This window comes from Triturus cristatus, chromosome 7 (genome assembly GCF_964204655.1).
Source record: "Triturus cristatus chromosome 7, aTriCri1.1, whole genome shotgun sequence".
NCBI lineage: Eukaryota > Metazoa > Chordata > Amphibia > Caudata > Salamandridae > Triturus > Triturus cristatus.
This window is the reverse complement of record NC_140590.1, coordinates 1,859,857,128-1,859,880,029: the sequence shown is the minus strand read 5'-3', so window position 1 is coordinate 1,859,880,029 and position 22,902 is coordinate 1,859,857,128. Positions and strand designations below refer to the sequence as shown.

At 40.9% G+C, this 22,902-nt stretch overlaps 1 protein-coding gene across 1 annotated transcript in view; it reads left to right on the top strand.

Moving 5' to 3' along the window:
* The window catches only part of LOC146813493 (uncharacterized), a 35,570-nt gene extending 14,603 nt beyond the window's left edge, over positions 1-20,967 (top strand). The window contains exon 2 of the mRNA XM_085620253.1: positions 16,504-20,967. Coding sequence (XP_085476379.1) covers positions 17,142-18,920 — 1,779 coding nt within the window. The 5' untranslated portion in view covers positions 16,504-17,141 and the 3' untranslated portion in view covers positions 18,921-20,967. The remainder of the gene's footprint in view (positions 1-16,503) is intronic.
* Positions 20,968-22,902: the final 1,935 nt, after the last annotated feature.

Here is a 22,902-nt window from a genome sequence, read left to right as displayed (position 1 = left end):
CACACGTGTGTGTGTGTGTATAGTATATATATATATATATATATATATATATATATATATATATATATATTCACTGAAAAAACCATAGGTTTCACACACGTTATAGTTAGGAATTAGCATTTAAAAAACCTTAGAAATTCAGTGAAAAAACCATAGGTTTCACACATGTTATAGTTAGCTGGACATTTTACTCGTAAAAAACCAATGAAATTGCCCCGTTATAGTTAGTTCAGCTAACTATAACTCACCCGCCCGCAATGCACTGCTGATGACGTCACATATTACATCACTCATGACATGGTCAGTGACATCACTCATGACATCACTGATGACATCTCATCTCAGCGTCCCAATAGATCCGGAAAGCCAATACTTGTTCGGATTTAGTTTAAATGGACGTAGCTTTAAATTCTCACGCGCACCTCAAGGATTTACAGAAAGCCCCAGCATCTATAGCCAAGCACTGAAACGAGAACTTGACAGTATCCACATGCCAGTCAACACTGCTTTGCTTCAATATGTCGATGATCTGCTGATTACCGCAAGAAGCGAACCTGAATGTGAGAAAGCATCACTGACAGTTTTACAATTCCTAGCCGAAAAGGGGCACAAGGTGTCCCCTTCTAAGCTGCAATTCTGTGTCCAGCGAGTTGTTTACCTTGGACACTCGCTGTCCAAGGAGGGAAGGCAGCTTACATCCGACCGCATTCAGTTAATAGCTAACATGCCAATACCCAAGACACAAAAGGAAGTACGAGCTTTCATAGGCCTCACGTCATATTGCAGGCAGTGGATCCCTCAGTACGCATTTCTAGCAAAACCACTCATTCAGTTAACCACACAGGAGGCAGCCACACCGACTGTTCTCCCTTGGACTCAGGAACACACACAAGCTTTTGAAAGCTTAAAGAAAGCTTTATGTCAAGCACCCGTTTTAGCAACGCCATGTTACAAAAAACAGTTTACACTCTTTGTTACAGAACGCGAAGGTACTGCCTTGTCAGTACTCACACAGGAACAAGCAGGAGCACACAAACCATGTGCTTATTTTTCTAGCACATTAGATCCCGTAGCTCAGGCTTTGCCTGCATGCCTGAAATCAGTAGCAGCGACAGTTTTGGCAATCAGACAAAGCGATGCTATAGTGTTAGGACATCCATTGACAGTTCAAGTACCACACGCAGTAGAGGTTCTTGTGAATAGAACGCAAACACAACACTTGACCATAGCAAGACTTACAGGATATGAGCTTACATTGTTTCAGCCACATATAGAAATCAGACGCTGTAACACATTGAATCCTGCCACACTTCTACCTGTAATAGGAACAGACCCACTAGCCCATGACTGTATTGAAGTTATTACGATAACAACAAAACCCAGACAAGACTTAACCGATGTCCCATTATCAGACCCAGACCTGACATTGTATGTAGACGGTTCATGTATGAGAACAAGTACAGGAGAGTTAGTGGCCGCTTACGCAGTCACAACAGATACTGAAGTCATTGAAACTAATCGTATAAATACTTTGTCAGCTCAAGCCGCAGAGCTCATCGCTCTGACACAAGCCTGTATTCAAGCCACGAATAAAAAAGTCAACATATACACTGACTCACGTTATGCATTCGGAGTTGTACACGACTTCGGCGTGCTGTGGCGAGAGAGAGGTTATTTAACTTCCCACGGTGCCCACATTCAGCACGGACCCCTCATTCATGCCTTATTAGATGCGATACATCTACCCACTGCAATATCAATCATGAAATGTAAAGCTCATACGAAGGTTACTGATATCATTTCTCAAGGCAATGATCTAGCCGACAGAACAGCTAAACAGACTGCTCAAACTCAAATCCCCGACGTGACAAAGACAATAGTCCCGACACATTGCATGACAGTTAAAGATCCTACTCTTGACGTAATTGACATACAGACACATGCTACACCAGATGAAATAAAGAAATGGACTGAATTAGGGGGGATCCAAACGGACCAAGGATGGATGATGAAGGAAAAGTCTGTATGGTTCCTTCCTGACTCAATGGTCCAAGTTATAATAAACACTATACATAGTCCAGCACATCTAGGAGAAAAAGCTATGCTAGACAGCATTCAACACATTTGGTTCAATAAACATTTACGAGCAGCAGCAAAACAAAAGGTCCGTACCTGTATGATCTGTTGTCAGTTTAACCCAGGAAAAAGCGTTCCCGTAGAACAGGGTGGATTTCATACTCCTAACCATCCTTTTGAAGTACTCCAGATGGACTATATCCAGATGGAACGATGTCGAGGATTCAAATATGTTCTTGTAGTTGTCTGCGCTCTGTCCCGTTGGACAGAGGCATACCCGGTTTCAGATTACACTGCCCCGACTACTGCCAAACAGTTGGTTCGAGAATTCTTCCCACGATACGGTTTACCACGTGCTGTTTACTCAGATAACGGCCAGCCGTTCTCATCCGAATTAATGAGACACGTTTCACTTCTGTTAGGATATCAGTGGAAATTCCACTGTGTCCGACACCCCGAGGCAGCAGGCCTCGTAGAAAGACATAACCAGATCCTGAAAATCAGAATGTCCAAAATATGCAGAGAAAAAGGTGTCGACTGGGTAGTAGCGCTACCCGTTGCACTCTTTTACATGAGAATGGTAGCACACTCTCGAACAGGGCTATCCCCGTATGAGGTGATCTTCGGCAGACCACCGAATATGTGGGGGACGCCTATACCTCGCAAAATAACTGATGTTGACTGTAATATGCTGACAGATTACTTGGCTTCCTTGATGTCTGCACTACAATCTTGTCGTTCACAGGTAGCTGCAGCCTTTCCCGACAACACCGAGGTGAAACCCCATGACGTTGTTCCGGGTGATTTGGTGTTTGTAAGGAATTTCGACCGAAAGACCCAGCTGGAGCCCAGGTGGAAAGCACCCAAGTTGGTCCTGTTGACCACGAGGACAGCCGTGAAGATCGAGGGCCGTAAGGGCTGGATTCATTCAAGCCACGTCAAAAAATTTCATGGACTACCCTCGGATATAGACATTGTGCCCTGCACTCCCTCACAGACTGATTCAGAACTTCCCTTTGTTGAACAAAATGACTCTAAGAACTATAAACTAAAGCTTAGGCCCAAACAGTCGAGCAATTTGATTGTTTAAGTCCTCTCCAAGGTGAAGCGGTTGAATTGTCTCTGACATGTATCCCTTGGACCTGAGTAGAGAAAATACCCGGAAAATGTTGAAACGACAGGCGTATTGTAAATCACTGCGTAGCCACTGTATGGGGACATTATTAATTCTGTTTTTATTGAGTCTTTTAATAATTAGTACGAGTATGTTGTTGCACATATATTACCCTATTTCTAGACATGTTTATAATGTTACTACTGAACATTCTTTTAGTGACTTACCTCCGCATGAATTATCTTATAGACTTGCGCTGCGCAATAACACATTCATTAGTATGTTACATCATTCCCATCAGACTAGTAATGCCACCAATTGTTGGGTGTGTGGCCGACTCCCTCCCTATCAGAATTATGAAGGAGTCCTGCCTTTCTTTCCACATCCATTCACACATAATGGCTCCTGTGGAGCATGGTTTAGTTTAATCAATTCCATAGACTCAGACACAGCAGTTTACCAAGATCATTGGATATGGGGAAACCTGAACCTAGTCTTACTCAAGGTCTGCTACCCTGACAAGGAGGGTCGCCCCAAAAGAACAGGAACTGATCTAGAAAATGAAGTATATGGATTAGGTAATTTTACACCTAATCTCATAATTCTAAATGTCGTATCTGAAGTTGAACTAGTCTTGCCCACCATGTCAGTATTCCCAGCGAAGGGTGAATTGTGTGTAAGAAAGGTTGGTTCCATACCTATGGGCCATAGTAAAGGCAATACTATAGTAGAATTCCGTGATCAAGGCAAATCTTCATTTAGAGCTTCTCGCCACTCCTACTTCATATGTGGTCAGACTGCATATATGCGTCTACCTCCAGATTGGGATGGTACCTGCTACATTGCATTCCTTTTGCCACCTGTTTTTCTAGCTCCTCCTGATTACTACAGAAATATTCATTTAGTACACAACAGAAAGCGGAGAGATCTCCCCATTGTCGATTACACTGAAACGGCATGGGACAAGTATGTAGATTTTAATAAAGGCATCTTTCCCTATATAGGTACTGTTACTAATAGTAAGCTGATACGTAGATTAACCAGAACCCTTGAAGCAGTAGTGAATGAGACTATTTCCGCCTTAGGCAATTTAACAGAAGAGCAGTCTGCTATGCGGATTGTTGTGCTTCAAAATCGTCTTGTCCTTGACGTCATCCTGGCTGATAGGGGCGGAGCTTGTAGGGTCATCGGATCAAGTTGCTGCGTATTCATACCAGAAAATTCGCCATCTGTATATAAAGCCATCACCCGCCTTCATAAGATTGTAAACCAGATACACCAGAACCCAGGCACTTGGACTTGGTCCAGTTGGTTTTGGAGTGTGATATCAGCCTGGGGATGGAGAGTTTTATCCTTCCTAGGTATTGGCTTTCTCATACTATTCAGTTGCTGTCTATGTCTACAATGTGGACCAGCGATTTGTGGTCTGTGTGCCACATCGTGTATTCCACCACCCAGATTTCATTCAAGATCCCGGAAGAAGAAAGAAGAACAAATGATGCTATATGAACAGATCGATGGATTGATGAAGATCGATATCTCTTGAAGGGCAAGTAGGGGGACAAGGAGGGAATGTGGAAATGTGGATTTTCCTGGTCAGTTATGTCCCCTATCTTGGACCCCAACGGTTCTATGTGCATGTCACAAGTACATGTATGCTCCCTCCAGTTCCAGTTATGAAGACGCAAATACATGTGCGTCCACCGTCAACATGTCCTCTGTCAGATCCGCCATGAATATGTCGGATATTCCATTTCTAAATATGAAAGGCCACCGGCTTTATATGGTTCACTTATGCCATTTTACAGTCCAAGGCAAGTAGGCCCTGATTCTGTCATCAAACTCCTTTTTGCCTTCTGCCTCTGAAAGCTCCAGTCTGAGCCTGCATCTGTGACCATGAACTCTGTCTCATTCTCTGCGCGGCCCACGAAGCCTGACATCAGCCTATTCTCTGCCAAGAGCTGTATTTCACCTTCGAATTATCTGCTTCCCCCTCAGCCGATGCATTCCTGCCTAGTAGCTTAAGTAAACATTCTTCCAGTTACCAAGTAAGAGGCCCGGTTTCTCTGCCCTCATGCAAGTAATTCATAGCCCTGTCACCATGGAATATTCCCATCCCCTCGCATTCAGTGTAGACACTTAGACGCTTGTACACACACGCACAGTCAGTATAGAATAGATTCTGTCCGAGAGTCCTTCTTTATGGATAACATAGTTCTTTAAACATAGGATGTTAGATATGATTTGGGATTAGGTTGATCTGACCCCCAGACTTTTCGTCTCCACATGTAGAGCTAATGTCAAGTTCCCTTCACCCCCTAGTTACACGTCAATTACACGTCATGCTGCTGCGCGCGCATCTATGTCAAGTATTATCTTATAGATCCACCTATGCATGAAATCATAACCAATCATGTGTCTTTTTACTCCTTGTAAACACCCATTTTCGGTTACGCAGGTACCACGTCAAGTTCCTTATCAATTATTACGCCTACTGTATTTGCTTCATTATAACGTATGTACTATAAAAGTTACTTCTTGTCAATAAAGTATGTACTTCACTTCCTGAACCCCGTGGTGATGGAACTTGAAGCATCCGATTATAATCGATTATTGGAATAAAGCCCATTCAGAAACTCTAATATCACGGATTCTGCCTCTCATTTTACTGAGCTATTTTATTATGATTATGTATCAAATTCAGTCCCGGTAAAGGAATTTTTATTTACCACAAGCCAACCTTATCTTTCATCTTTTTTTTACATATGTTTTTTAAAACCTTTTTTTTTTTTTTTTTACCGTACGCGTACGGTGCGCGTACCTTTTTTTTATTTTTTTTTAAAAAAAACACTAAAAATCAATTATCACATTACAAGGTCCTTGAGAGACTACAATTATTATTATTGACTTACCATACTCACTCAAAAAAATATTTATTCATTTGTTTTTTTTAAAAATAGTTTTAAAAATGGTTGTAGTTTTCGAAAATTTTCTATATCGATCTGAAAAAAAAGAAAAAAGTATTAATATTTTTTTAACAATTTATAATACAGTATACATATTTACATTTTTTTCAAAAAAATATTTTTGCCTTATTTTTGCTGTTTTCAGAATATATTGCATTTCACTATAAATTGTGAAAGCAATTGCATTCATCATTTTACAGCGGGCAAAAAAAAATAACAATCTCAAAGATTGTATTAAAAAAGCCCAGAATCTCTTCTCACTTAAACTTATCATTACAGAAATGCATATTATTCTAAAAAAATATCATCTAAAAACAATACTTATTTCTTTAAAATACCGTCTGATATGTTTGTTTCAGAAGTATAATCACAATATTATATCTCAAATAACTCCAAAATACATCTGATTTCATTTCCTTTAGGCCAAATAGTAATTTTAATGTAGACATTAAATGGATTGGTCAGAGAGGGTTAAAGTGGCACCAATTGATGCCATTGGTGAAATCCTTCATTCAAATCCAACACCCTGACCTCATAATAGTGCACTGTGGTGGCAATGACCTAGGCACTTTGACTGGGGTAGGTCTGGAAATGCTTATGAAGGACACGTTTGCACAACTGTTTACACTTTTCCCTAAAACTGCCTTTGTGTTTTCCAACATATGCCAAAGGCAAAAATGGAACTGGTCCAATCATTTCTGTCCACAGATTGACAAAGCAAGAAAGCACGTCAACAAATCTGTTTCTGCTTTCCTCCGTGACTATGGTATGGGTGCCATTTACCACAACAACTTGCGTTATGACATGCAAGACATTTATAGAGGAGATGGTGTGCACTTCAATGATGAAGGGAACAGAGTCTTCCTCTTGAACCTTAGACTCTGCATCGGTACTTACTTGTAGGTACCACTAAAAAAATGACTTCATAAACACAACAGCTCTTTTTAGAGCTCCCTAATTTCTAAACTCTTAAATCTGCTTTTCATTTATCTATTTTTATTTTTCTACCGTACGCTTACCGTAAGCTTACCGTACGCGTACCCCGTGATTTTTTTTAAAATCAATAAATGTTTTTTTTGTACTTTTCTGTCCTTCTTTGACCCCCTTACAAATGTTAGGGGGTCTGTAACTCTCCTCATTGCCCCCTTTCCTTGTTTTCACTCTTTTTTTTCAGAGTGAAATACACAAAATGGCGGCCGCCGCTTCCTGGTTTCGGCCGATTCGAATGTTTACTAAGATCTAACAGCCAATCAGAATCGCGCTCGCGCACGCCGCCGTACGCTTACCGTAAGCGTACGGTAAGCGTACCGTAAGCGGGCTCAGATATATATATTGATTTAAAGGCTATTTTCTCAGAATCTACTGAACAGATTTACACCAAACCTACAAAAGGCACTTCCTTGACCTAGGGACTACCTCTCTGCCAAATTTTGAGTAATTCTGTTCAGCCGTTCGGGCTGTAGCTCGTTCTAAAGGTCCTATGGAAAAATGCATGGGAAAAACGCGTTTTGGGACCCCCCTTTTATCTCAGCCCCCGCTTGACGGATCCCCCCGAGACTTTCAGGGTAGGAGCGGAGCGTAGCGCCCCACCTATTTTGAGAAATTCGCGAGGATTCGTCGACCGGCGCCAAAGTTATTCAAAATAGAATGTTGAGGTTTTCCTATGGAAACGTGGTCCTAACTATAACTACCTACTGGCGACCGCCAGTAGGTAATATATATATATATATATATATATATATATATATATATATATTCACTGAAAAAAACATAGGTTTCAGGGACGTTAGTTGTACATTTCACTCGTACAAAACCATAGAAATTCAGCCGTTATAATTAGTTGAGCTAATTATAACCTGCGCCCCCGCAATGCACTGCTGATGATGTCACATATTACTTCATTCATGGCATGGTCAGTGACATCACTGATGACATCACTGATGACATCTCAAATTACATCACTGATGACATCAATGATGACATCATCCAGTGACTGTGTGTTTCTGTAAAGTTTAAATATGTTTTATATATATATATTGACCAAGGTGTATTGAAGAATGAGTGGGTGTATAAATGTGCGGATGGAGGATTTAGTAGGTGCGTGACTGACTGTGTGAGTGATTAAATGTGTCTTACTGAATTCATGGGTTAGTGATTAAACTGTGTGAATGTCTGTATCAGTCTGTCTATTGCTGTGTAAGCTGCTGCATTGGTTGGTGAGTAGCTACATGAGTGTCTATATGGGTTATTGATTGGTTGCCTAAGTATTTGTATGGGTGCCTGAGTGTGTGTGTGGGAGGTGTGTGACTTTGTGCATAGACGTGTGAGTGTTTAATTCACTGGGTGTATGGGTTCAAGAGTGCATGTGGAAACAGCTGTATGGGTGGGTGAGTGTGTGTATGGGTGTGTTGGTGAGTGGATGGATATCTCAGTGCTACATGTCCAAGTAACGACATATGTAAAACGCAGTGCATGAGAGAGTTGGAGTATATAAATGACTATATGTGAGTGTCGGTGATTGCGAGAGTGGCCGTATGGATCAGTGTGTAATTGTATCACTGATTGTATAAGAGAGTAAGTATATGTTAGTATCTGTATGAATAAGCGAGGTTGTGTGTGTATAACTGTATAGGTGAGTAAATAGAAGTGTGATTGATTCTTTGCATGACTGACTAGATGTGCGAGTAACTGGATGAGTGGTGGTGTATGAGTGTTTGTATAGGTGTATGAGTGCCTACAATAGTGTTGTATTGATGAGTCACTGCATGTATGAGTGACTGTATGGATGAATGAGTGGATGTGTGTGTAGACCTAGGAATCAGTGAGTGCATAAGTAGTAACTGGCATTGGTGTCTCTATTGTTTCGAAAATGGTAGTCTGTATTTTAGAGTGGGTGTATCAAAGGTTTTATTAAGGTATGAGGAGGTGATTCAGATTTTTGTAAATACAAATCTTTAAATATTCACAAATAGCTACGTATTATAAGTATCTACTATGCCATAATCAAACAACTTACAACTCCGTAATATCTTTTGTTGTCGCAAAAGAAAAATCCGACGCTAGATAACGGAACCTGCATCACAGAATGGTCACACGTAAGTAAGTTGCAAAAACAAAACTAATCAATCAACGGGTGTGGTTTATATACTTTTTGGTTATTCAGTAGTCTATGGAAGGAACATACGGCTCCGCCCATTTGGATTTCATGTTTTACAGTTGACACGTGCTCACGTTTTCACTGTTTAACTTGTGCACGCGTTGGGAAAAGTTACAAAATGTGAAGCCGTAAAGGTTTCAATTTTGATCATCACACGTATATGTATAACGGAGAGCTTTAAAGCTGTAACCAGGCAAACCGTGTCATTTCCTTTCTCGTGACTAAAAACATCTATTAATTGCCGTAATTCTAAATAGAAGTCATAAAAAAATATCATTCCGAATAGAAGAAAAATAAAATGTGCTAATATTTGTCATCACTATGGTTTTAAATAAACAAAATGCCAGGATTTATAAAGCGTACAGCTTCCTCCAGAGAGGTGTCCCGGTGCTCGGGGGCGTCGGGAAGATTAAGCAAGGTATTGCCCACAGTGATATAGTGGTGGGCTAACGTGCCGCCGGAGCCGGGAATCGAACTGTGAACGCTGTTGTTTGAAGTCAGGTATCATAGCTGCTGCATTACAGTTTTTCTGCACTTAGATTTTAATTAGTGCTAATTAAGTTTAAAACATTGTTAAATTAAAACTTGTATCAGACTACTGTTACAGTTAGTTTTTCAATACAAAAAGTATGCACGTCTTTTTAAAATTTACTTAAGAACAATATAGGTTTCAGGGACATTGTAGTTAGAAAATAGCATTTATAAAACCTTTGAAATTCACTGAAAAAACCATAGGTTTTACAGACATTATAGTTAGAAAATTAGCATTTAAAAAATCTTTGAAATTCACTGAAAAAACCATAGGTTTCAGGGACGTTATAGTTAGCTGGACATTTCACTCGTACAAAACCATAGAAATTCCACCGTTATAGTTAGTTCAGCTAACTATAACTCGCGCCCCCGCAATGCACTGCTCATGACGTCACATATTACATCATTCATGGCATGATCAGTGATATCACTGATGACATCTCAAATGACATCACTGATGACATCATCCACGTGAAAATCTGATGCACCTCCTCACACTCTAATATAACCTTTGATACCCCCACTGTAAAATACAAACTACCATTTTTGAAACCATCGACACACCAATACCAGTTACTACATACGCACTCACTGATTCCTAGGTCTACACACATCCACTCATTCACCCATACAATCACTTATACATGCAGTCACTCATCAATACAACACTATCATATGCACTCATACACCTATTCAGACACTCACACACCGCCACTCATCCATGGAGTTACTCACTCACCCAGTCAGTCATGCAGAGAATCAATCACACTCCCATTTACTCACCTATACAGTTATACATAAACCACCACCTCACTAATTCATACAGATACTAACGCATACTTACTCTCTTATATAATCACTGATACAAGTACACACTCATCCATACACCCAACCTCACAATCACTCACTCTCACATATAGTTATTTATATACACCATCACTCACGTATACTGCCTTTTACATCTGTAGTTAATCACACATGTACCACTGAGACATCCATTCACTCACCAACACACCCATACACACACTCACCCATACAGCTGTTTCCACATGCACTCTTGACCCATACACCCAGTGAATCAACCACTCACACATCTATGCACAGAGTCACACACCTCCAACCCACCCACACACTCCATCTCCCATACAAATACTCAGGCAAACAATCAATAACCCATATAAACACTCATGTAGCTACTGACCAACCCATGTAGCAGCTTACACAACAACAGACAGACTGATACAGACATTCACACAGTTTAGTCACTAACCCGTGCTTTCAGTAAGACACGTTTAATAACTCACTTATACAATCAGTCAAGCACCTGCTAAATCCTCCATCCACACACTTATACACCCACTCGTGGAGTAGCGTGGCAGCAGACCCAGGAGCAGAGGACGGCCCGGGACCAGGGTTCAATTCCCGACGCGGCATAGTCATGGACCAGGGCCAGCGGACTCGATAATTCTCGCCTCGGTGCCTACTCTAACCAGGGATCACACTCGGCAACTCTGGGCATTGGCTTGCCTCATCTCCACAACGGCCCCCCACATTCGCCGGGGATACCTGGTTTCACCTTGGAGATATCCAGGAGGGACCATCTCAGAGGGATAGCCAGGACGGGTTCCCCAGCGGTCTACAGCGCCAGGACGCCTCATGGCAGCAGTGCGCTTTACAAGACACATACATTTACATACATACATTTACATTCTTCAATGCACCTAGTAATATATATAAAACATTTAAAAATTACACAAAAACACACAGTCACTGGATGATGTCATCAGTGATGTCATTTGAGATATATATATATATATACTGGAAAAAACAAAGGTTACAGGGACGGTATAGATAAGGAATAGAAGTAAAACATCCTGAGAAATTCACTAACAAACAAAGATTACAGGGCCGTAACCTTGGAGTAGTGGCCCAAAGGAGACAAAGACTATAATCAGAGGAGACACTTTAGTTTGTGCCTCCGAGAGATGTCAGGGGGAGGCATGGGGCAAGATGGGGGCCATGTTTATAATAAAGGGCAGAGAAGACAGCCCCCTTTGCAGGGCAGCGGCCATCATTAGCAAAGCAGATGCAGAAGTACAGAGGTACAAGGGTATGAATGCCCCCCTACATCCCAGTTATGACTGTCTTAATTTAAAAGATGAACAAGGAGGATCATTTTACTTGATAGCATTAGGAATGAATGAATGAAAGTTGTTTTTTTATTAACAATTAGGTAAAATCATTTGCAATATTCCATAAATGATACAATCATTAAAATTCACACTTAAAATTGTACACATTGTTTAATCTTCCAGAAGAGGTCATTTAAATGGGTGATTCCTGTAAAAACATCTCTTAGCAACCAACGATCTAAGAGTTTAATTCAGTTCCTAATACATACAGAAAAGCAAAAAAGAAAAGGCTACTAGCACCCATTCATTATGCCAAATTGTCTAAAAACCCTGAGGCTTAAAGTGCTGTTGTGCTTTTTGAGGCATGTTAATGTTCATGTTATAGCTGCCTAACGGGTCTTTTCACTTCTTCGTGTTACTTACTGGTCGTTCTTACTGGCCACAGTCATATCAGTAAGCCCTTCTTGTTCGACTAACCGGGCACACACCTTTGACATATATTTCCCAAATGTGGCCAGTTCAGTTGGTGTGGTGCAAGAGAACAAGTCTAATACTGCTTCTTTGCATGTCCGGTCCCCTTTCGACAGCCACATCAGTTTTAACCACTAATGACATTGTAATAGCAGGACTGGGCAGCAACACACCAGGTGCAGCAGGGACTCGTCTCTATACTTGCAAAGTTTGCATTTGGTTATATGTGCCAAAGATTTCCAACCGGGATTTAGCCCTTTTGTTGGCAAAGGCACAAGCCTGGCCCATTGAATAGCCTTCAAGCACTTCCTACTCAGTGCTTGGTTCAGATACAGCTGTATTCTGTGTTCCTTGTATGATGTGATAAATCCAGGTTGGTCTTCCCTGGCTAGATATTTTAATTTGTCTGCTTCTCGTTATAATTGTTGAATTTGTTTGTCTTTTGCGTTCTTAATTGCCGCACAGCTCGTCCCTTCCAAAAGCCAATTTTGCTTTGCCAAGCCAAGAACTGCCACAGCTTTTTGCGTATGTGTATTTCATGGATTGGACGTCCCTTCGTAAATTGGTTCAAGCGCGTATTTTAAGCGTCCAGTGGGTGCTTTGAAAAATTGGGGTTAGTATTTCGCCTATGTTCCCAAGCATTCATAGTTTTGCTGGACAAGGCCAAACTCCAGGCGAATCAGGCTGGTGCAGGTATACTTAGGTAAGTTAAACATACGTTTGTACACCTGGCATGAACATTCTTCAAGCAGGCTATCCATTTGGCGGGGAATGCTTGCTGTGCGTAGCCCACTATCGCCGTTATTTTGTATTTTATGACCCTTCTGATTTGCACCGTCGTCGGACTGCACAGCTTCCCGTGGAGTTTGCATAAGGCGTAGAGTCGATTGAGCCTTGGACTTCATTCTTTGTTGATGTGTAGTTGCCTTCCCAGTATCGCTGAACCTTGTGCCAAGGTAGTTATACGTTCTTGTTGTGGAAATTACCTGATCACTCTCTCTCCATTAAAGCAAGGCTTTATTTGCGCAACAACCAAAAACCATCACTTTGGTCTTATTTGGGTTGACAACCAGTTCATTACTTTCATTATAGTTTTTGAGAAAGTTCAATCCCCTTTGTAGACCAAATTTAGTGTGGTCCAATATTACCAAGTCGCCAGCATATTGCAATATTTGGATTCGGTTAGAGCTGATTTTGGGAGTTGCGAGATTTGCATTCCGAAGCATCTTCCCCAAATCTGCAATGTATTAATTGAAGAGTTGGGGCTGGAACACATCCTTGTGTTAGGTCGCAGTCCGTGTAGCATTTTTTTTAGATCGTGTCTCCTGCTAATTTAGTTCTTACCCAAGATTTTTTTGTATAAGGAAATGACTGCGTTCAAGAGGCCTTCTGGGATGTTCCATTTCCTTAGCTCGTTCCACAGATTATTGCGGTAGACCCCATCAAACACTGCCGAATAGTCGACAAAGCAGGCAAAACAGGCTTTTTTTAATGCTTGCTTGCTAGCCTTAATTAGATAGTGCAACTACGTTGTCAATCGATTGTGCTGAACCCAGTTTGCCTGTCCCATCCTCGTCGCCAAAAATGTAGTGGGCTGGCCCCACATGTTCAGGTGACATAGTAGACGTAGCCGAGATGATTTTATGTGATTTATTAAGTCCATTATTAGAAGTTACAGCAAACCCCACCAGGAGCAGCCTGCTAGCTGCGCAGCCTATCTTCCAACTGACACACTCACACACCAGGCACCCAAGCATTCCACTCATGTCAGTCACACCAACATTCTACACGGAACACTCACACTGGCTGAGCAGCTAGAGAGGTAAGGTGAAAAGGAACATAACAGCATAACATGAGAATACTACAGTATGGTGGGAGTATCTCTTTGTCCTTGATCCATCTGTTCACTTTTGCCAGTAGGGTACTGGCGAATGCTTTCCCTTCTATGTGCAGAAGGGCGATCAGTCTGTAGTTTTCTGGATCTGTATTATCCTCCTTCCTGAAAATTGGCTGTAACAGAGAGCCCCGCCATGATTCCAGGACTTCGGCTTGCAGCCTGCAACATTACCTTATATATTCCCCCGGAGTCCATTTGGGCCTGGCTTCAAGACTCTGAGCACCATTGCGGCAAATTAGGGGGCAGCATGTGAGAGCTAATTTTTTTTCTCCAGAAAGTACAGAGAGACGGTTTGAAGACTGAGGTGATGGTGAAGGATAGCGGGCAAGGGGTGAGAGGCAGGGAAGTAGGCCTACGACTCAGGCCTGTAGCCATCATTTGTGCAGCAGATGTAGGAATATGAGGGGCTCACAGCCTCCCAATTATCAGGAGCAGTGTTTTTGGTCAATTTGTTTGTTTGATGCATTTACTCTTTTATATGTCTTACTTTTAATGTGGATTATGAGATACAGAAAAGGTATCCATGAATTGATCTCCTAAGTTCCATCCCTCCCACTCCCCCGATCCTTGCCATAAAGTTTTAGAGGAAGGCAAGACTTCAAAACATTTTACTTATGAGAACCTGGTGCAAAGAAAGTGACCTTTGCCCTAGGATAAGACTCTAGGGGCAGAATTGGTAGGCCCCTGAGGCGCAACTTCAGTTTCCAGCCATTGTTTGAGGAATGAAAACATGTCCTGTCTGCTTCTTCAGGAAGACCTGTCTGTGAAGTCTTGGATTATGTCCTCAATGTTTGACATGGTTGCAGTTGTGATATGGTCAATCTGGTCTCTTTGACTCTCTCAGACAGCTTCCTCTGTTTGAATTAGAATGCCTGCCTTGTAGACGAGATCGTTTCCAGAATTCTGTCCAGTTTGTCTACCATTGTAGATTCTTGGGTCAGTTTGGCATCATCTGGTGTTGGTCTTTGAGTGCTTGTATCATCTTTCCTTCCTGATGATGACAGATTTGTTTGATGAATTTGTTTCTCCACACCCTTATTCCATCCTTTGTAAACCTGCTATTTAGTTGTACAATGTGGTCTAAAGGGAGAGGGGTGGGGGGTGCTTGATGTTCTTGTTTCTGGCACCCTGTGGTTTTGTATTGGCCTAGCACCTACTCCAGGAAGCTTTCTTGTTTTTGGGTTAGGGTCCCCCTTGGGAAGTCCCTAGTCACAATTGTCGGATTCAATGCTGCATAGGTATTTATCCAACCTAGATTTGTTGTGCTTCCCATCCCAGTTTCAGCTGCACTTTGTGGGCAGTTTACCTGGGAGACCCTGTTCCGCTCATTCCTCCCGGTCTCTTGGTTAAATTGGGATTATGGCTTCCTGTTCAAAGTTTGGGCGATCCTTGAGCTCCCTGTTTCTTTTATGTGGCCTTTTCCATATTTAGCTGCTTCTACGTCCATTCAGTGTTGCCCTGCTCCTCTTTTGGCGACACAGACCTCTTGGCAACGAGACAGCAGCAAAGTAACTGCGATTCTAAGCTGGGAGGTAGGGGATCAAGAGTGCTGTTCTCTCTCCATCTACAGTTCGGTAGCCGCCTACACTCACCGCAATGACAGAGACAACTCTGTTTCACTCGGTGGGAGGGTTGCCATTCCACGGGACTGCCACCTCCACAGACTACTCTTCTGTACGGGTCTCACACCATCATGTCTTTGTATTTTTATTGGCTTTTTCAATATCGATGAAATAGAATTCTTTTTGATGTGGCTGTCTCTTCTTACTTTTCAACTGTGCTGGTTTTCTCCAATCCCAGACCATAAAACACTATTTCATTAACAGAGCCTTGTATATTGCTGGTCTTGTTATTCAAACAATTGGTCAGCTATTATCAAGAGATCAGTAGTTGTTCAATCTGATTTTAAGCAGCCAGTGGCCTTGAGTGCACCAGGGAGACTCTGTGCCACCAGTTAACTGTTAACTGCTTCAAGTTATTTACCTTCACAGACTTCCAGACCGCTTCTGCTCCTGTGTTCCTATGAGGGAAGTTACTTGTACTCGAATTCTCAGCACGAGCACACAGTGTCTTTATAGTGCACAAGATAAGATCATTAATGCTATTTGTGTTTTATTGTACATGCAGAAACTAACGGAGAAACTATTTTAATCCAACAGGTATTAAAGCTTCAGCAGAAACTGATACAGTGACACCTGTGTTAAATCACCTGAAGAATGAGACTGCAAGAAATGTTGTGAGAAGCTTGTGAAGATGCACCAAAAGCCTTGTTAGAAGGCACAAGCTAACTGAAAATGATCAGGAACTGAGAGATTTGAAATTACAAAATGTGAAAATGGTTTGAATCATCCACCAGATGCGCCGTTACATCATGAGAGCCACGCACGAGACAAGCCAAATCTACTGAATGCCGGACTCTTTGGAGCTATATATTTTTCCTCCCATTACCTGATTGAATTCCTAATGAAAAAAAACTGTGTTGGTGCTAATTTGTAAAATATCTTATCCATAAGGTAGTTCTAAACGCGAGCCACAGTCAATTGAGATTACTACAGAGCCCAGACTTAGTATCCACAGTCAACTGAGCTTACTGTACACACCCCATAGAACCTAGCTGCTTAAGAGCAACCGTGCTTATTATCCCCACCTGACAGAGCCTCAGCATGCCGAGCCTAGTAGCCACAGACAATAGAGATTTTTTATTTTCCTAGGACTCCAGAGCTCTGTGGACAGAGCGTACCATCTATAGGTGACCGAGCTCACTATCCAGTTGACAGAGCTTACTATTCATAAGAGAATGCCTCTGAGTGAGAAAGTACATCAGTGCTCTGAATGTGACAAATGGTTCAGGTTAAAGCACCAACTTATCGTCCATGAGAGAACACATACAGGTTACCGGCCCTTCAAGTGTTCTGAATGTGGGAAAAAGTTCAGTTGCAAAAATTATCTTACCTACCATGAGAGAACACATACAGGTTACAAGCCATACCAGTGCTCTGATTGTGGGAAAACGTTCAGTTACAAACACCACCTTACCTACCATGAGAGAACACATACAGGTTACAAGCCATACGAGTGCTCTGAATGTGGGAAAAAGTTCAATTACAAAACCCATCTTACCTACCACGAGAGAACACATACAGGTTCCAAGCCATACCAGTGCTCTGAATGTGGGAAAAGCTTCTGCCAGAAAGGACAGCTTTCAGTCCATGAGAGAACACACACTGGCGAGAAACCATACCAGTGCTCTGAATGCAACATTAGTTTCAGTGCTAAAGGCGGTCTGACGGAACATGAGAAAACACATACTGGCGAAAAACCTCATCAGTGCATTGAGTGCGGGAAAAGGTTCTACCAAACAGGAGCTCTTAAAGTTCACATCCGTATACACACAGGAGAGAATCCATATCAGTGTGGTGAATGTGGGAAAAGGTTCCGTAGAAAGGGGTCTCTCTCTAGCCATGAAAGAATCCATACAGGTGAGAAACCCTTTCAGTGCCCTGAGTGTGATAAAAGCTTTCGTCATGGAAGTGACAGGAAGAAACATTTAAGAAAACACACAGGTGAAAAATCATTTCGGGACAATAAATGTAGGACAAACAGTACTGTGCATAGAAGAACACACATGGGTGAGAAGATACACATTTGCAGTGAATGTGGGAAAGGATTTAGGCGTAAGACATGTCTCACCCTTCATTTAAGAGTGCATACAGGTGAGAAACCTTATCAGTGCTCCGAATGTAAGAAAAGCTTTATTAATAAGGCAATGCTTAATGTCCATGAGAGAAAGCATACTGGGGAGAAGCCTTATCAGTGTTCAGAATGTAGGAAACGTTTTAGCTCTAGTGTTAACCTGAAAATTCATGCGAAAATTCATACAGGTGAAAAACCGTATCAGTGCAATGAATGTGATAAAAGTTGCAGTCAACGTGGGAATCTACTTGCGCACAAAAGAAGGGTACACACTGGAAGAGAAAAACTACATGACTGTACAAAATGTGGGAAAAGCTTCTTTGACAAAGGCCAACTTACACAACACGGAAAAACACACACAGGCGAGAAACCATGTCAGTGCAATGAATGTGGGAAAAGCTTCCGTGATAAAATTTGTCTACTCCGACATGAAAGAACACATACTGGTGAGAAACCGTATCAGTGCGGTGAATGTGAGAAAAGCTTTGGTACTGTATCAAATCTTAACGTACACAAGCGTTGTCATAATGGAGAAAAGCCTTATCAATGCACCGAATGTGGCAAATCTTTCAGGCGTAAGCACCATCTTACTAGTCACGAAAGAACACATACAGGGGAGAAACCTTATCAGTGCACTGAATGTGACAAAAGCTTTAGCCATAAATTCATACTTACTGTGCATCAGAGGACACACACTGGTGAAAAACCTTACAGATGTACTGTATGTGAAAAAAGATTTAATAATCTATCAGATCTTAGAAAACATGAGGGAATACATTCTGTAGATAAGCGTTACAAGTGTATGGAATGTGGGAAAGGGTTTACCCAGAAAAGATGTCTTACTTCCCATGAGAGACAACATATGAAAAAGAAAAACGCATGACGTCTAATAAACTACAAAGTATAGGATGGAACAGTGAACGTTGAATTAGTCCTCTATTCCTGATATTACAGAACAGCATCTTCAAGAATCAAATTTGCTTTGTTGCATGTATACAAAACTGTAAGATAGTAACTCATTTGATAGAACATTAGCCTAACGATGAAATACTTGAAAATCTGAAAAGATGTCTGTGTACCCCACGAGAGAGAGGATGTAAAAAGGTAACCAAAGTCATAACAAACATGAAGTTGACACATTTAGAAACACAGATTTCTCACCTAGTGATTCCTCGAAAATGCAAATCTCCCCTAGCACCTGACTAGATCTGGGATCTCCTGCAGTCGCTTTTGCCTAGCAGTAAATGGTACTTTCGGATTCCATCACAACTCCATCGCATCTCCGGTCAAGTGGACATTGCATAATGGACCCTTTCCTGCCCATTGATGGAAATTCTTCTTTTTCCTCACCTAAAAACGAGGACCAGAACGCCACTCCTGCGGGTTTAAATGTTTCAGTGAAGTTTAAAAAAATGTAAACTGGGATGCTGTGCAAGGATGTCATCCCCAAATATGACAGATTTTAAGCTGCGCTGTTATCATTTTGATATATTTTATATATAGTGGTCGCCCTATATATAAGGTTTTATCTCCATTTATTCACAATGTATGGCTTTAAATGAAAATGCTTTATTCGCACACCACTGAAATGCATGCTCTGAGATATTGTGATAATAGTGATTGCACAAGTAAGTTATTCTAGATGTTTTTTTAACCCAAACTGGTACATTGGCTTCCCTGTAATTTACTTTCAACAATCAGTGCATAACGTGTAATATAAGTACGTAAGAGACAGAGAGGAGACAGAAACGCTAATTGTTTTTAACATGATTTTAAAAGAATTTCTGCACATAAGTTTATAAAAGCTCTGAACATTTATTGTGCCCTGAGAGGACTTTGGATCAGACAGGAGGAGGTGCTGTTGGGGCACATACAAGACCGGAACATCAACATCTTCCCTTTCAAAGGATACTGCTTCTGCACATTTCATCTGAGTGCAGCTTATTAAAGGACAAGGACTGTAACTCTTTCTGCCATCTTGAACTGAACTCTTTTTGTTCTGCCAAAGTATATGGGTGTCGCTTTCAAGTAGGTTATCTAATATGACACAATAGGATTCCTTCTAGTACTTAGTTTAGCCTAGTAGCCTAGGCAGATGCAGGAGAGTTTGGGAAACTATCACTTTCTAAAATATATGATGGATTTGAATAATCATGTTGCAGTAGTTCCTTCTTTTCTGTTTGCTTGTAAACATTTCCTGGTTGTTTTAATAGGTACCTTAAACATCAAAGAAAGAAAAAACCTGCCTCTGATGAGGTTAAGCACAATATCTCGCTAAAAATTGGGGACAACTACCAATACAATCGATCCACAAATTAAAAAAAAACTTCAATGATGAAAACAATAATCTTAGTTAAATTTAGAAAATCTTCAGTATTTAATACAAAATGAATCGCAATTGATGTTGACAAATTATATACATAAATTCTATAAAGTCATAAAAAGACTGCACTCTGGTAGATTACAAAAAATATTTGTCCTCATCCCCTACAATCACTCAATCTCAACAACCTCGCCTACAGTCATATCACACACACCACACACATCCATTTTCTACGAACATACATTGTACCTCAATGGATATCTCTAACCAGAACAGGTAGAAACAATATCACAGGACCAAAATGTAGAGCGGTCTTCACTTCAGCTAGTTAGATATAATTAATACATGGAAACATCTTGATAACTCTTTAGTGTAGGTCCTAGATCCATCTGAATGGGTAAAGTATTCAACTTCTACATATATTGATGTAGGCAACACAATCAAATGGTATAGTCCTAGAACTCCTGGTAAATCGTGCAATATTAACTTCTTTTCTGTTTGCTTATAAACATTGGCTGCTTTCCTGGTTGTTTTTAGAGTTACCATTATTTATTTTGTGTGTACTAGGATAGGTTTTTAACTTTTAATAAAAGCTAATGAACGCTTATATTGTTGTGAATTCCTGAGTGTGTTCATCTAGAGAAGAGACCTTCATAATGTGAGGCGCTATCCGTGGCTGCATTCTGAGAGAGGCCCAAATACCTCAGCAAAGAAGTGTAAATAAATATCACCTGAAAGTGCGGCCTTCCTTATTTGTTGGGTTTCAGTCTGCCTTCCTTTACAGACCTTGAAGTGACTAAAAACTATGGGAACTGTGATCCGGAGTGCCACGGGTGCTGAGGTCATTGAGTGTGGTGACAGGGTGAAAGAGGTGGCTGAAAAGAACAAAATATTCTGCAAGTAGTTTGTTATTTTTGTTTTGAGTGCTCGTAACTGAATGTAAAGTAACCTGTGCATTGAAATGAAAAATAAATGCAAGTTAAACATCTTATGATTCTTTAAAAATAACTTCATCTTCCCATGCCAAAAACAGAAAATTGTGCGTGACCATTGTGTAATGTGTCTGGGGCTCATGTAAAGTGCTCCAGTACCTTCAGTCCTTGTTTGTGCTGTATAAAACTACAAAAGAAATAGTGAAAAATCAGTGGGAAATCAGCCATCTCTGATGGTTATTGGGATCACTGTAGATGTTTGTGTGTGTGAGACCAGAAAGGCACAGAATTGAATTCTAGTTGGTGTAGTGTGTAATAGCGACATATTTATTTATTGTGGTATGAGGTCTCAGTCTTTGACAGAAAGTAGTGTGAATGTCTAAGTCATTATTTGAAATAGTATTACACACGGTATAAGCTAGGCTGCCAAAATTTTCTTTTTTTTGTGTGCATTTTTATATAGCGTAGACACAACACAAAGGTATTGGAGCATTTATATGAACACCAGTTATATTACACAATATCACAATCATTTGTTTTTATTTTTTAGACTCAAGAAGATTGATTGATTTGCCCAGAATCACAGGATTTTGAGCAAAGGCCGGGACTCAAACCTGGTTTCTCAGTCCCAAGGTCAGCAGCTCTAGCGGTAAATCCACATCCTGAAATAGTATTTTAGATAAAACAAGTGCTTTCAAAGTATATATTTTAGCAAAATGTAATAAGGCTGTAGCTAATGGTAATATTTTAGTAAGTGTCCCATTTACTCTGGAACTCCGCTATGACACCCTTATATTACCTCTTAAAAAGAATAAATCTTTACAACCATGAAGCTTTAATGCACTCCATCATTTAACAGCTGGTGAGAAGCCTTTTTCTACTTTAGCTCTTTAGACTCCACCACGCCCTTCGCTCTCAGGCAAAGGCACCTCAAGGTCAGCATTAATCATTCAAGGATAGCTGTTTTTGTAAAATGTGAGCCCAAAGGGGTGGCAAGGCAGAGGCAAACTGAGTTGCATTCCGATGCAGAGCCCTAAACCTCTGGATCGCTGGGGTTCAGATTAATGGCAGAGGAAAAAACTGAAAGCAGCAAGATGGATAATGTAAATGATATGGCCCAGAAGAAGGGGCAATATTTGGGGGCTCATTTTTAGGTTTGGTCTGCATAGCACTTGCGCTTAGCTTGTGAAATCTATTGTATTTAATGTAAATCTTAAAAGGTGCTTATATCCTGCCCCCTTGTTGTCCTTACTTTTCATTGGTTCCTGTGCTCGACACTTTTCCTCCGTTTCAATTGGCTGTAGCCTACTGTTTCCTGTTGTTCCTTGTGTCTTCCTCATGTGCTTTTCTTATCAGTTTCCGGTTGACTAAGCACTGTTTCCATCTGTTCTTGTGGAACAATTTTTTTTTAAGGTTATGCCTCATTTTATTTTTATAATGTCATTTCTGTTCAGAGGCTTAATTGGTTTTTCAAACGTTTTCCACACCAATGCTTTTTATTAGTTTATTGTGTTTCAATTTCATTCTCACTGTAAATTTTGTCACACAAGGCTCACTTCACTGCATACCTCGCAAACCCACCTCATCGCTCCCCCATTTCATAGGAACTC